Source organism: Scyliorhinus torazame, chromosome 9 (genome assembly GCF_047496885.1).
Source record: "Scyliorhinus torazame isolate Kashiwa2021f chromosome 9, sScyTor2.1, whole genome shotgun sequence".
Lineage (NCBI taxonomy): Eukaryota > Metazoa > Chordata > Chondrichthyes > Carcharhiniformes > Scyliorhinidae > Scyliorhinus > Scyliorhinus torazame.
Window position 1 is genome coordinate 116,420,794 of NC_092715.1, and position 13,944 is coordinate 116,434,737.

General features: G+C 43.2%; 1 protein-coding gene across 2 annotated transcripts in view; it reads left to right on the forward strand.

The window, feature by feature from the left end:
• fer (fer (fps/fes related) tyrosine kinase) overlaps nucleotides 1-13,944 on the forward strand; it is a 414,420-nt gene that overhangs the window by 298,567 nt on the left and 101,909 nt on the right. For both annotated transcript variants that reach the window (XM_072516399.1, XM_072516400.1), the window contains exon 16: nucleotides 11,952-12,075. In XM_072516399.1, the coding sequence (XP_072372500.1) occupies nucleotides 11,952-12,075 (124 nt within the window). The remainder of the gene's footprint in view (nucleotides 1-11,951; nucleotides 12,076-13,944) is intronic.

Consider the following 13,944-nt stretch of genomic DNA (forward strand, 5'->3'; position numbering starts at 1 on the left):
GGGAAAATTAAGCTGTCAGCAGATACAAAAAGATGGGGGGGGTGGTTAGGGAGGGGCGGAGGTAGGTTGATTAGTAAGTGGGGGGGAGGGGGACTGGGGAACTGTGTATGTAAGCCATGTTGGCTGGGTGTGGTTGTTGGAAGGGTGGGTGTTATTTACTTTGGGGCATCTTGACAAATACATGAATAGGATGGGACCCCGGAATTGTATAAGATTTTAGTTTAGACGGGCAGCATGGTCGGCACAGGCTTGGAGGACCGAAGGGCCTGTTCTGTACTGTGCTTTTTTTTGTTCTTTGTTGTTTTTCCTCTTGAAATTGTTGTTAAAAATTTATAAATGCCTTCATAAAATGTTTTGTTTTTAAAAAAATACTGTGCAGTATGTCCTCATTTTAAGCTGCCCTGATTTAAGTTGATTTGCAATAAAATGGTGTTTCGTTTTAGGTCCTATTTTTCCCGATTTCCGGAATAAAGTTTTTCTTATGTCATCACATTTTGCACATAATGGCACAGCACACATTGCTCCCTTCATGTAACATAGTCCTGTTGGGTCGGTGCCAACGTTAGTTGTGTGATACTCGAGGCAACATCAACCTTTTCTTTAATAAAAAAGAGGCATCCAAAGCCAAAGTTTATTAAATTTTGGAATTATGTTGTGGGTGAATTATTTCTAAACATGACCAAGAAGCACCTAGTAATTACTGGTAGTGGGCTTCAAATAATGCAAAAAAAAGCCATCAGCTTAGCAGTGAAATTGGATTATTTAAAACGTCTTGAGGCTGGAGAATGAGCAGTCAATATTGCTTAAGTGCTTGGGCCATGCAACAGCCAGGTGTTCTGCCAAGCCAACATGCCCAGCATTTAAATTACACAGAGCCACCTCAACTGAAACGCTTTCAGTATGCCCTCTAAGCAACCCTGAAGAGATAAAACATCTTACCTCATTGAGCTGGAGCGACTTCCAAACACGAGGGACTGCCGAAGAAGAGAGAGACTAGTGGCTATTATTTAATTTGAATTTATATCGGATTGCAGATGATTTATTTCATTTCACAAGTTATTTCAGCTAGGAATGCACACCGCCGCACATGTACGGTACAGTACTTCAACTTGTATGTGTTTTTTTTCCAGGCCAGAGATGCCTGATGGAACTTAACTCCAGCTTTCATATTGATTCCTATGGGAAATCATGTTTCACATAAAGTCGATTCACTAAAGTAATATATAGTGAGGACTGAATGTACTGCACAGTACTTAGCTTAGTACCCAGCACTTTTAAGGTTAGATTGGGCTCCATCTGGGGACGTAATTTGGCCAGTGTAGTTTGCAGCTGAATCCTGACTACCCTCAATGGAGCACAGCAAGTTCAGCTGCAGAAGCCAGAAGTTGGGAGCCACCGAAGAACAGACCACAAGAACTGAGGTAGGAACAGAGGCCGGGAGGCAATGGTTGGGAGTTGGCTAAGTGGGGTGCTTGACAAAACTAGCAGGAAAATGATGGGTGGGGTGGGGAGGGGGGTGAGGACGAGCAACTGAGGGTGGAAGCACTGCAGGAAAACTAATATGACCAAACAGGCACAGAAGAGGGAGTATGTGGCAAACACCATTAAAGTGAAGCAACATTAGGTGAATCAACATGAGGACTTAATGTAGGTGCATGAAGAGTAAGAGGATTGTCAAACTAGAAAGGTGCTGCTAACTTGAAAAGGGCAAGTGTGTAATTCATATTCAGGGAATGGCAGAAGTAAGCTCTTGGTCTCAACTTTCACAATGGAGGTCAATACTGAAATTGTAGAAAAATTAGTGGTGTCTGGTCAATAGTGACCATTCTATGATTCCATGATTCTGCGAGTTAGTGGAAGTTATTCAAAGAGATTGCTAGTAAATGAAGTTAATCAAATTTAAGACCAATAAATCATCAGGACCTAGTCAATTGCATTCATTGATCCTGAGGGAAGACAGAGAAAAAATAGTGAAGGCTCTGACAATAGTTTCCAGCAATCTATAGAAAGAAAACCTTTGGCAGAAGGCTGGACTTGTGAAAAAATGGCATTCAAATAAAAAGGGAAGCTGCAGATGCTGGGAATCTAAAATAAAAAGGAAGTGCTGGATTTACCCAGTAAGTCAGCCAGCATCTGCAAAGAGAACTGCCAGGCTGTATTCTTTATTCTTTTTGAAGAATAAAGGGATTAAGGGTTATGGTGTTTGGGCCGGAAAGTGGAGCTGAGTCCACAAAAGATCAGCCATGATCTCATTGAATGGCGGAGCAGACTCGAGGGGCCAGATGGCCTACTCCTGCTCCTAGTTCTTATGGAATTGATTTGGGTGTTTGCCCATCATCAGAATTCAATTGCTGACTGACCTCCACATGTCCAAAATACTGTTTTTTTAATCTCAAATGTGATAAAGAGAGTCAGGGTAATCCAGGAAATTATAGACCAGTCAATTTAATTTCAATTTTGGGTAAATTATGCAGGTTTTATAACTTGAGGTGGCATTACTCGGCATTTAGATAAATATTGCTAAGTGTGCAAGTTGGCATGAATTTCTAAAAGGCGGGTCATGATTCATCATAGAGAGGATGAATAATGGAAGCACAGTGATTGTGGTTTATGGAGATTCCAAAAAGCATTTGATAAGGTGCCCATAAGATACTTACCAGGTGTATTGCACCAAAGAGATAACGAACATAAAAAAGACATTTTGCAAAACATATCTCAAGGTACTCATAAAATTTCCAAAGTGCTGTCAAGCTGTTATCCATACTCTTGAGTAGAATTATAAAGAGATCTACGTTTTTTAAAAAATAAGTCCATTCTCACCAACCTGAAATCCACCTATATTTCTGTAGCTGCTATGCTGACCAGTCTTTCAAATCCAGTCCAGTATGGTTCAATCACTCTTCTCTGCTGTAAGGTGATAGTAGCTGAAGGTTCTTTGATTTTGGAAAAAGGCTTAAGAGTTTAGCTTTGCATTTAAGCTGTTATGAAATGTTTAATTTTGAATCGAGAGAAAAGTGATTACAATGTAAGTGGCATTATATCATGCGGCACGGTAACACGGTGGTTAGCACTGTTGCTTCACAGCACCAGCGACCTGGGTTCGATTCCTGGCTTGCGTCACTGTCTGTGCAGAGTCTGCATGTTCTCCCCATGTCTGCGTGGGTTTCCTCCAGGCGCTCCGGTTTCCTTCACAAGTCCCGAAAGATGTGCTTGTTAGGTGAATTGACCTACATCAACTCTCACAAACCTCTACAGATGTGCAATAGAGAGCATCCTCTCCTGCTGCATTACAGCTTGGTATGGCAACTGCTCGGCCCAAGATCGCAAGGAACTGCAGAGTGTGATGAACTCTGCCCAACACATCACACAAGCTTGCCGCCCTCCTCAGGAAGGCAGGTGGCATTGTCAGAGACCCCTCCCACCCAGGCATTGCCCTCTTCCAGACCCTTCCTTCAGGCAGAAGATACAGAAGTCTGGAGACCCACACATCCAGACGTAGGAACAGCTTTTTCCCCAAAGCTACTCGACTCCTCAACGTCTCTCCCTCGGACTGATCTTTTCCCTGTAAGAACACTATTCCCGACGCCCAATGCTGCTCTTGCCCGTGTATATGCTTTGTTTAGCCCTTGTTCTGCACTGTAACCAACCACCATTTGCCAATGTACTATTTGTCAATGTACTTTGTTTTTAAAAATATTTTTATTCTCCTTTTTCACATTTTCTGTCAAATTTACACCCACAACAATAAACAATAATCAGTAACGAATATGTCAATCCCCATATCAATAACAGCGATCCCATCCTCCCACCAAACCCCAAACATTAGCCCGCATGTTCACATAAACAAATGACAAAAAGGAATCAGGAATCACCCATAGTCACCATTAACACACACACTACCCCAACCCCCACCCCCAACTAATGTTCGATGTTATCCAGTTCTTGAAAGTGCATAATAAATAATGCCCATGAATTGTAGAACCCCTCCATCCTTCCCCTCAGTTCAAACTTAACCTTCTCAAGAGTCAAGAATTCCAACAGGTCCCCCCGCCATGCCAGGGCACAGGTTGAAGAGGTTGCTCTCCATCCCATCAGGATCCGCCTTCGGGTGATCAACGAGGCGAAGGCTACAACATCTGCCTCAGCACCCATTTCCAACCCCGGCTAGTCCGACACCCCGAATATGGCCTCCCGAGGGAGCGGGTCCAGTTTCGCGTGCACCACTTTAGAGATTACTCTAAAAACCTCTTTCCAGTAATCCTCCAGCTTTGGACAGGACCAAAACATATGAACGTGATTTGCGGGACCCCCCTGCAACGTTCACACACATCTTCCATCCCTTCAAAGAATCGGCTCATCCTCGCCCTCGTGAGGTGTGCTCTATATACCACCTTCAGCTGTATCAGCCCCAACCTCGCGCACGAGGTGGAGGCGTTCACTTTCCGGAGCACCTCACACCAGAACCCGTCCTCCATGTCCTCTCCCAACTCTTCCTCCCACTTTGCTTTGATCTCTTCCAGTGGTGCCTTCTCTTCCAAAATAGCTCCGTAAACCGCTGACACTACCCGCTTCTCCAGTCCCCCTGCCGTCAGCACCTCCTCCAGCAATGTGGAGTCCGGCTCCACCGGGAAGCTCTGTATCTCCTTTCTGGCAAAATCTCGAGCTTGCATGTATCTAAACATTTCCCCCTGCTCCAGCCCATACTTCGCTTCCAGCTCCTTCAATCCTGCAAACCGACCCCCAAGAAACAAATATTTTAGTGTCTTAATTCCCTTCTCCTCCCATTTCCGAAAATTTCCATCCCACTTTCCTGGCTCAACTCTGTTGTTCCCCCGAATCGGTATTTCCCTTGACCCTGCCCCCAACCCGAAGTGTTGGTGAAACTGCCTCCAAATTCTCAATGAAGCTATTATTACCGGACTCCCTGAGTATTTCCCCGGGGCCATCAGGAGCGGCGCTGTTGCTAGTGCCTTCAATCCCGATCCCCCGCACAAACTCTCATCCATTCTGTCAATGTACTTTGTTGATTATTCTTTTTGTCTACTATGTACATAGAGTGTACGTTCCTTTGGCCGCAGAAAATGCTTTCCACTATACTTCGGTACATGTGACAATAAATCAATCAATCAATTGGACATTCTGAATTCTCCCCCAGTGTACCCAAACAGGCGCTGGAGTGTAGCGACTAGGGGATTTTCACAGTAACTTCATTGCAGTGTTAATTTAGGCTCACATGTGACACTAATAAAGCTTATTATTATTATTTACACAAATAATTCAAAAAGAATAATCCTTGATCTGAAAAACTTTAATTTGGTATTCATGTGCACTCATATCAAAGGTCAGGCTTTGCTGAATGATCAGACTCTACCCTCCAAGTCAAAAGGTCATGGAGTTCAAGCCCACTTCAGACACTTAAACACATAGCAGAGGCTGTACTTTATTGCAAAACTGAGAGAATGCGGCACGGTAGCACAGTGGTTAGCTCTGTTGCTTCACGGCACCAGGGACCCGGGTTCGATTCCCGGCTTGGGCCACTGTCTGTGCGGAGTTTGCATGTTCTCCCTGTGTCTGCGTGGGTTTCCTCCAGGTGCCCCAGTTTCCTCCCACAAGTCCCGAAAGATGTGCTTATTTGGTGGATTGGAAATTCTGAGTTCTCCCTTAGTGTACCCGAACAGGCTCCATAGTGTGGTGACTAGGGGCTTTTCACAGTAACTTCATTGCAGTGTTAATGTAAGCCTACTAATGACATGAATGAAGATTATTATTATTAGTACCAGAGGTCATTAAATTATAAGATCATAAGAAATAGGAACAGGAGTGGACATTCCTGTTGAGCCTGCTCCATCATTCAATAAGATCATGGTTAATCTGATTTCACCTCAGCTCCAACTTCCTGCCTGACATCTCCTAGCCTCTCACTTCTTTGTAGGTCAAAAATTTGCCTAATTTGGGCGGCATGTGGCGCAGTGGTTAGCACTGGGACTGTGGCGCTGAGGACCCGTGTTCGAATCTTGGCCCTGGGTCACTGACTGTGTGGAGTTTGCACATTCTCCCCATGTCTGCATGGCTTTCACCCCCAGAACCCAAAGATGTGCATGTTAGGTGGATTGGCCACGCTAAATTGCCCCTTAATAATTGGGGGGGAAAAAATAATTGGGTATTCTAAATTTTTTTTTTAAAGTTTTTAAAAAATAATCTCCCACTGGCTGCTCTAGTTTTTTAGTTTAAATGTTCCAGCTACTTTTACAGCTAGGAGAGAAGCTAAGTGTGTAAGATGAATGGGTAGGCTATGGTGGGAGGAGGGGACTTGGTATTTCAGATGGTCAGAGAGGTAGTGTGCTTGTCAGAGGGTCTAGTCAGGGGCAGGGTTATTAGGAGGGTGGTCGGGGGTGTATAATTAATATAGTTATCCAAGAATTAGAATGGGTTTTAACCATGTTATGTTCCCTGGGTAACTACTATTCTGTCAAGAGTCCGAACCATCTGATTTTAAATCGGAGTTTCAAAGGGTTACATATTCAGGGTAATTGCCCAACAGAAATTGAAACTTCCTCGGCAATTCGCATGTCGTCCTCAGGTGGGGACTTCTAAGTGTCCCCTGCACATCTTCCAGGGAATGGCACTAGGGAGAATGGAAGACCTAGGCCTATATAAATGCAAGTTCGGCAACTTCATTTTTATTGAAATAGGAAAATGCAAAGAAATGTGATTCTTATTCAGGCACCAAGATATTAGTGTCAAATTGTTGAATACATTTGAAAGTGATCATTTTCCAGTTTCTTGTAAGTTGTCCTGTTCCATTTTGTGATGTGTCATAGAAATCTTCAGTTTATCCCATTTACCCAAGTTGGTGGCATAGTGCAATGCTGCTCCTTTGTGTAAAACAAATTCCTTTATTAGGTGCGGCTATTTCTACTCTCTTCCCTCTGCCACTAAAGTATTGCATTTTGACTCTTGGGTATAGCCACTCTAATGGTCTATTTCGAATTGTCACTAAGGCTGTCTTTTGAACTTCAGCTACAGTACCTAGAGGCATGTTGTGTTCTCAAGGAGAACCCATGACAAACATTGTTAATCTTCGATTTAATACAGAAAACAGTGGAAAACTTCAACAGCTCGGGCAATATCCAAGAGCGAAACATTAATGAACAGCATTTTACAACCCTTCCCACCAGCAGATTCTTTTGGTTCTGCTGCAGTCAATGGAGTTTGAACAGCTTGCTGCATTTTCCGGCCCTGTCCGCTCTGCTACGTGGCAGCTAATTTGCACTCTGCAAACTCTCTCAAACAACAATGTGATAATGAACAGATAATCTTTTTTTGTGATGTTGATTGAGGGATAAATATTTGCCGTGTTACCTGAGTTAATTTTCCTGCTGCTCTTCGAAATAGTGCCTTGAGGTTTTTTACACCCACCTGAGCGGACAGATGGTGTTTCAGTATAACATCTGATCTGAAAGACAGCATTTCTGACAATACAGTATGGATGGGAGTGCTGTACTGGAGTGTCCACCTTGATTTTTGGGCTCACACCCTGGTGTAGGACATGATTCGGGTATCAACCACTTATAGATCTAACATCCACAATTTAAATTATTACTTTTCTATTCAATTCCTTTTTAAAATTTTCCACTGAATCTGCTTTCACCGCCCTTTCAGACAGTGGATTCCAGATCATAATAATTTGCTCCATGAAAAAACTCTCCTATAGATTTTCCTATCAAAATCCTTCTTAATTTTGAGCACCTCTATTAAGCATCCCTTTAACCTTCTCTGCTCTAACAAGAATAATTCCAGCTTCTTTAATAATTGTCATATATATATATATATATTATATCTCCTCTCATAATTGTTGTGGCTTATTCCTTGGAGAATGTTCTCCTTGCATGAACAATTTAAGAATTATTTTCCTCACTTTTTCCACTTTATATGTGATTAGAATGGGACTTGGAATAATAGGTCACAATATTAAGCAACCGCCCCCACCGCCACCACTCTGCATAACAGATTGGGGTGTTGGTTCTTAAAGAGAGAAATACAGGGAATGCAACCCCAGCCTCACTACCCATGCATGTGGAGCAACAAGATGTCTTGTGAAGAAGTGGAACACCGAATGAACATATGTTAATTGGACTCGCCCAGTCCATTATGGAACCTGATTTATAATTTACTGTAGATGCACAGCTTTCCCCAGAAAACGGCAAGTGAGATGGAGACTGGAACTGCCTGTTCCCAAAGATAAGTACCTCTTTCAGCACTCTATGTGTAGGAACGTTTTCTAAGGCCTGAGTATTGAGCCAGCCTTAACGTGGGTTCCTCCCTCATTGTTAGGCCTTAGCTTAATAAACAGAGCAGACACGCAACAACCTTGGATAAGACGGCTTTTATTATCCCAAGCTTGGTTTCGTGTATACGAGAGATGGACATGGATAATGCCAAGATCGATCTGCTGAACACTGATAAAAACACATCAATTATACGACTTCCAAAAATCAATAGCCCACCCCAGTTGGACTTGATCCAATCTCTGAAGCTGTCATGTTCAAACTATCCAATAAAATTGTGACCAACCCATGATTTAACCTCATCCTGTCACCTGTTGTTTACCAAGGTCCTGTGTCCATTTTAAGTTGTTTTTCTCATCCTAATATCGGTGACAGATCCTGTCCACCCATTGTCCAGCTAGGGACGGGCTGGCAGAACTGGCTTCCTCTTTATTTCATGATATTGGGGGCCATTGAAAAAACCTGTTTACTTTGTTATTAGATCTGAACTTTGGTTAGTGTATCTTATGTGTCGCCGCACGATATACACTGCTCGTCAGATTATGAAACAGAGCTTCATGCATTAAGTAAATTGTCTTTATTCATATAGCCTTTCAGATGTCTCTTATCAGAGGTCAGTTTTCAAGCAAATACAGAGTCTTTTTAAAGTTTGTTTTGTCCAACCAAATACAAAGTACTGAGTTGAATTCAATACAAATTACAGCTCTTAATATTTCTTCTAGTTGAATACATGATACAGAAAGTTGAAAATAAAAACAGAATGGCTGTTCAAAAGCGATAGCGCAGAAGAATAGCTTCAGAAGTTATAGATAGGTGATCCTGGAATGAGTTGTTCAAACCGGCATGTATTTTTAAAAGATTATTGCTGTCACTAATGGTACCCCCCTTTCTGGCTGTGATTGGGTTAAAGTTATTACACAGTTAATTCAATTCGATCAACATCCGTCCGTCAAATTTTAACATGAGGTGATGAAATGCGCCTTTCTTATGAATCTTATCCGTTGTCATGACAACAGTTTCTGGGAACACTTGTATGTGTCCTTGATAAGTCTAGCTTTCTTATCTTGATGTTTCTCATGGGAAACAGCATTTTTCACTGTCCTGCTTGAAATGTGGGAATCCATTTTAAATCTTGGGCCATTTATTCCTTTAATTTGTCATATACTAAAAGGTAGATTCTATACTAAAAAGGTAGATTCTATCATCCGTCCACCATGTAATCTGCTGACCACACATCTCGTGTGTCTCAAAAACATGGGCAAGTTAGCTAGCCTAAATCCCATCATGCATTGCAGCCACTGCTTGTAGCCAGAGCCTACATGATTATCATTGCAATGTCCTAAAATGCAGGTTTAATGGTTAATAATGATTATTGGGTATATTTTCTATAATTAATCTCAATCCTTAATAAACTAACTTATGTAAAACTAATCTATCCCAGCTATTCAGTTTTAAGAGGTCCCATCCCTGGACTCCCCCTTCACTGTGGACCAGAAGGAGCAGGTGTGCTCACCCCGGGTCGCTCAAAGAAGCCTCTGACTACTTAAAACCTGCTCATCAGTCTCTCTGCTCCCACAAAGCCTGGATCACCAGTCTCCTTCTGTATACTTCACAATCCTGAACTCTGGCAGCCCCGAATCAATTGGTGACCTCACAGCCATCCCAACTGGGAGCCTCTTACCCCTAATGTTGATCATGGACCTTTCCCCCAATCTGATTGCAGACTTGTCCAATATCCTGATTATCAGGGATTGTCCTCCTCACTGTCTTTCTCATGCTGCTGTACTCTGCTGCAAGGCTGTCAGTGTGATCCACATGTTCAGGAGACTCTCTGCTTGGCATCAGGGAGGGCTGGCCAACCACACCCACATGTTATGGGCTTGCTCCAGACTTGTCGGGTACTGGACCCTTCTTTGAGGCCATGTCCAGGGTTGTGGAGTGAGGGTGGAGCCAAGCCCAAAAGTTCCGGTCTTCGGGGTACCAGATCAACCAGAACTCTTCATGGGGAGGGGGGCTGATACCTTAGCCTTTGCCTCCCTGATTGCCGCCGGAGAATCCTGCTTGACTGGCGATTGACAACAGCACCCAAGGCTACAGATTGGCTGTCCAACCAGGCAGAACTTCTCAGGCTGGAGAAAATAAAATTTGCCATCCGTGCGTAAGAAGAAGGCTTCCACAGGAAGCCATTCACCAACTTGTTTCCAGACCTGTCCGTAGCCAGCACCAGTGGGGTAAGGGAATGATGGGAGACAAGGGCGAGCCACGAAACAGAGAGGAAAGGGGGGGGGGGGGAAGAGGGAAGCGAAGGCATGCATAAGGGAGAAGCAGGAGGGACAAAACCGTGAGGGACCGGACCGAGGGTAAGCAAGGCCCAAACCAAATTATATAAATGCCTGTAAATAGGGCAGCACGGTGGCTCAGTAGGTAGCACTGCAGCCTCATGATGCCGAAGTCGCAGGTTCAATCCCGTCTCTGGGTCACTGTCCGTGTGGAGTTTGTACATTCTCTCCGTATTTGCGTGGGTTTTGCCCCCACAATCCAAAGATGTGCAGGGTAGGTGGATTGGCCACGCTAAATTGCACCTTAATTGGAAAAATGAATTGGGTACGCTAAATTTAAATAAATAAATGCCTGTAAATGTTTTGCCATATTTGGGAATGTAAAATATGTACGCCGACTAAAGGGGGGGGTCACGGCCACAGTTGTCGCGAAGGTGCTCGCTTGTGAATATGTGTTAATTTGTGCGCAGATTTTGTCATTTCTAAATTGTTGGATATAAAATATGAAAACTAAATAAAAACATTTTCAAACAAAAAACAAGACTCTCTGCTATTGAGTTTCGCAGGATTTCCACATCCCAGGCTTTTCCAAGTTCTTTGAATATTTTTTGCCTTTTCTGTGCCCTTTCCATCTTCCTTAACTATTGAGTGAACGGTTTTAGCTTCCTGCATACTACTTTTTTTCTAATGTAGGCAGTTGCTAATCGACCACCGTAAAATTTAATTTCCCTGACTGGGCACTGAATCAGGTTGCCATCGTTGCTGTGCAGGCACTGCTACCCCTTTAAAAAATAGGAACTTAGACTCTCTTGGAAGTATAGTTTGCATGTTAGAAATTGTTGCTTTAATGGTGTGCAGTCAAAGACCTATGCAAGACACACAAGTGAAAGCTCAAGACATTTAATGATATGTAAAACACCTTTTAAGAGAGAATTTTAAGAGCGTGACGGCACAGTGGTTAGCACTGCTGCCTCAGAGTGCCAGGACCTGGGTTCGATTCCGGCCTTGGGTGACTGTGTGCTGTTTACACATTCTCCCCATGTTTGTGTAGGTTTCCTCCGGGTGTTCTGGTTTCCTCCCACAGTTCAAAGATGTGCAGTGTAGGTGGAGTTACAGAGATAGGATGGGGTGTGGGCCTACGTAGCGCGCTCTTTCGGAAGGTCAGTGCAAACTGGATGGGCCGAATGACATCCTTCTGCACTGTAGGGATTCTATAATGGAGAAGATCAGAAATGTCCAGATTAGCACTTCAGCATGACAGTATTATTTATGGTCATTTCGGTGTCATGTTAAATAAATGTGTGGTTTTTAAACATTATTTCTTAAAACTACATAAATTGAGGGGATATTGTGACCACATGATTATATCTTGTTTTATGTATAGGTGGTGATTTCCTTTCATTTTTAAGAAAGAAGAAAGATGAGTTAAAAATGAAACAGCTTGTAAAGATGTCTTTGGATGCTGCTGCTGGTATGGCTTACCTCGAAGGGAAAAACTGTATTCACAGGTAAGGAAAATATTCCCACTCTATCCACAGGGTTTTACAGCTTTCCAATTCCAGGTGATCTTATTCCTAGAAAAAGCTTGTGGATTCTGCAGAACTTGTATTTTCAAAAACATCTTATTGTATAAAATAAAAACAGAAAATGCTGCAAATACAGTTCTGGTGAAAGATCACTGACCTGAAATGTTAACTCTGTCCATAGATATTGCCATACCCTGCTGAGTATTTCCAGCATATTTTATTTTATTTCAGATTTCCAACACCTACAGTATTCCATTTTTCAATTTTATTTCATGACACTGCTTGCATACAGATAGATACAGCAGCACTCTAGCATTCTAACAATGTGACCTCTGAATCTCCCCACTGTATTATTCAAATTCTGCTGTTAATTTTTGCCAGCAAAGAGGTTTTTTCTGATTGTTGCATCGGCAATAAGCCCAGGCAACTTGAAAACGTCATATAAAGCGATAATGTAATATAAAGCACATTTTAATATAGATATTAACGTTTTAGGGAAAAAAATGGAAATTTTAGCATGTTCCTTGTAATCTAATGTATTATAATGTAAAAAAAGGTACACTGGTGGAATTTTTGTTTGTTTTTGTGCTGAATAAAATTTCCCTGTGGCCTTTAACCCTTTGAGATGTGACCCATGTTGGAGAAGAAGGGGTAAATAGATAGGTGGCAAACTTGTAAGATGGGAGAGGGATCACAAGAAATGTAAGCAACCTAAATGCAAACAGGGCAAGAGAGTGTAGGAAAGAAGAAGAGTGTAAGGGAGAATATTATAGAATAGAAATCTAAAAGGTGGTTAAATATAAAGTGACGGAATTTTTAATTAAATGTGCGTTACAATGTACAATGGTGCACACAATGTCTGTAATAAACGGGGAGCTGGAGGCAGTTAATCACTGGGAAAACCCAGACATTGTAGGGACCACTGAGACATGGCTACAGAAAATTTAAGGCTGGAAATTAAACAATATGGTTGCAATTCAGTGGACTTGAGTTAAAGTCTGCTGAATGGCAGGTTTAACGGGGTGTTTCTCAGCACTTGCAGTGCCAAGAAACATCCCGCTATTCAACAGCACTTTGCCATTTTTTCTAACCTACGGGAAATACTCTCTGCCGAGGCTGCACGTAGAGGGATTTCAACTCGCCAGCTGGAAAGGCTCCTCGGATCGGGACGCCACTTTGGAAGGCTGCCCCGATCTTCCTTCTCTCTCTGTCTCTCTCTCTCTCTCTTCCCCCACCCCCCACCCTCTCCCTGGCATGACCCGCCTGGGCCTGATTCCTGGCAGTGACAACTTGGCACTTGGGAAGACTGGCATTGCCACCCTGACACTGCCAGGGTGCCAGACATGCAGTGCCAAGATCCCTAGGTGCCAGGGGAGTACCAGGGTGCCACCCTTCCCCCAACCACCCCAATGGCCTGAGAGACGCCCCCAGGTGTTGTTACGCCTAGTTCATGGTTGTGTGGGCCAGTACTAAACGACACCCTAGCGAGGTCTCCCAAGCGGGGCGGTTGAGTCCCGGGTGCTGGGTGTGTCCGCCGAATGTATATTTAAATAAGTCTATTGGCCCATTTAAGTATGCTGATCTAGATTACGCCCAGTGAGGGCAAGATCCAGATTGAGACTTCATGCATGATTCCATTGAATCACACGCCACGTTTCGAGCATTGCGAATCTCGCGAGAGGCCTCTTGCAAGATTCAACGGCCTCATCTGGGCACGACGAGGCCACTGAATCGCACCCCCTATGACATATGATATTTAGAAAAGCTAAAGAATAAAATATAGCAAGGTGGAGTAGCTGTACCTATTGGGGACAACACGATGGCAGTAGCAAAAAGGGACACAGCTATTAA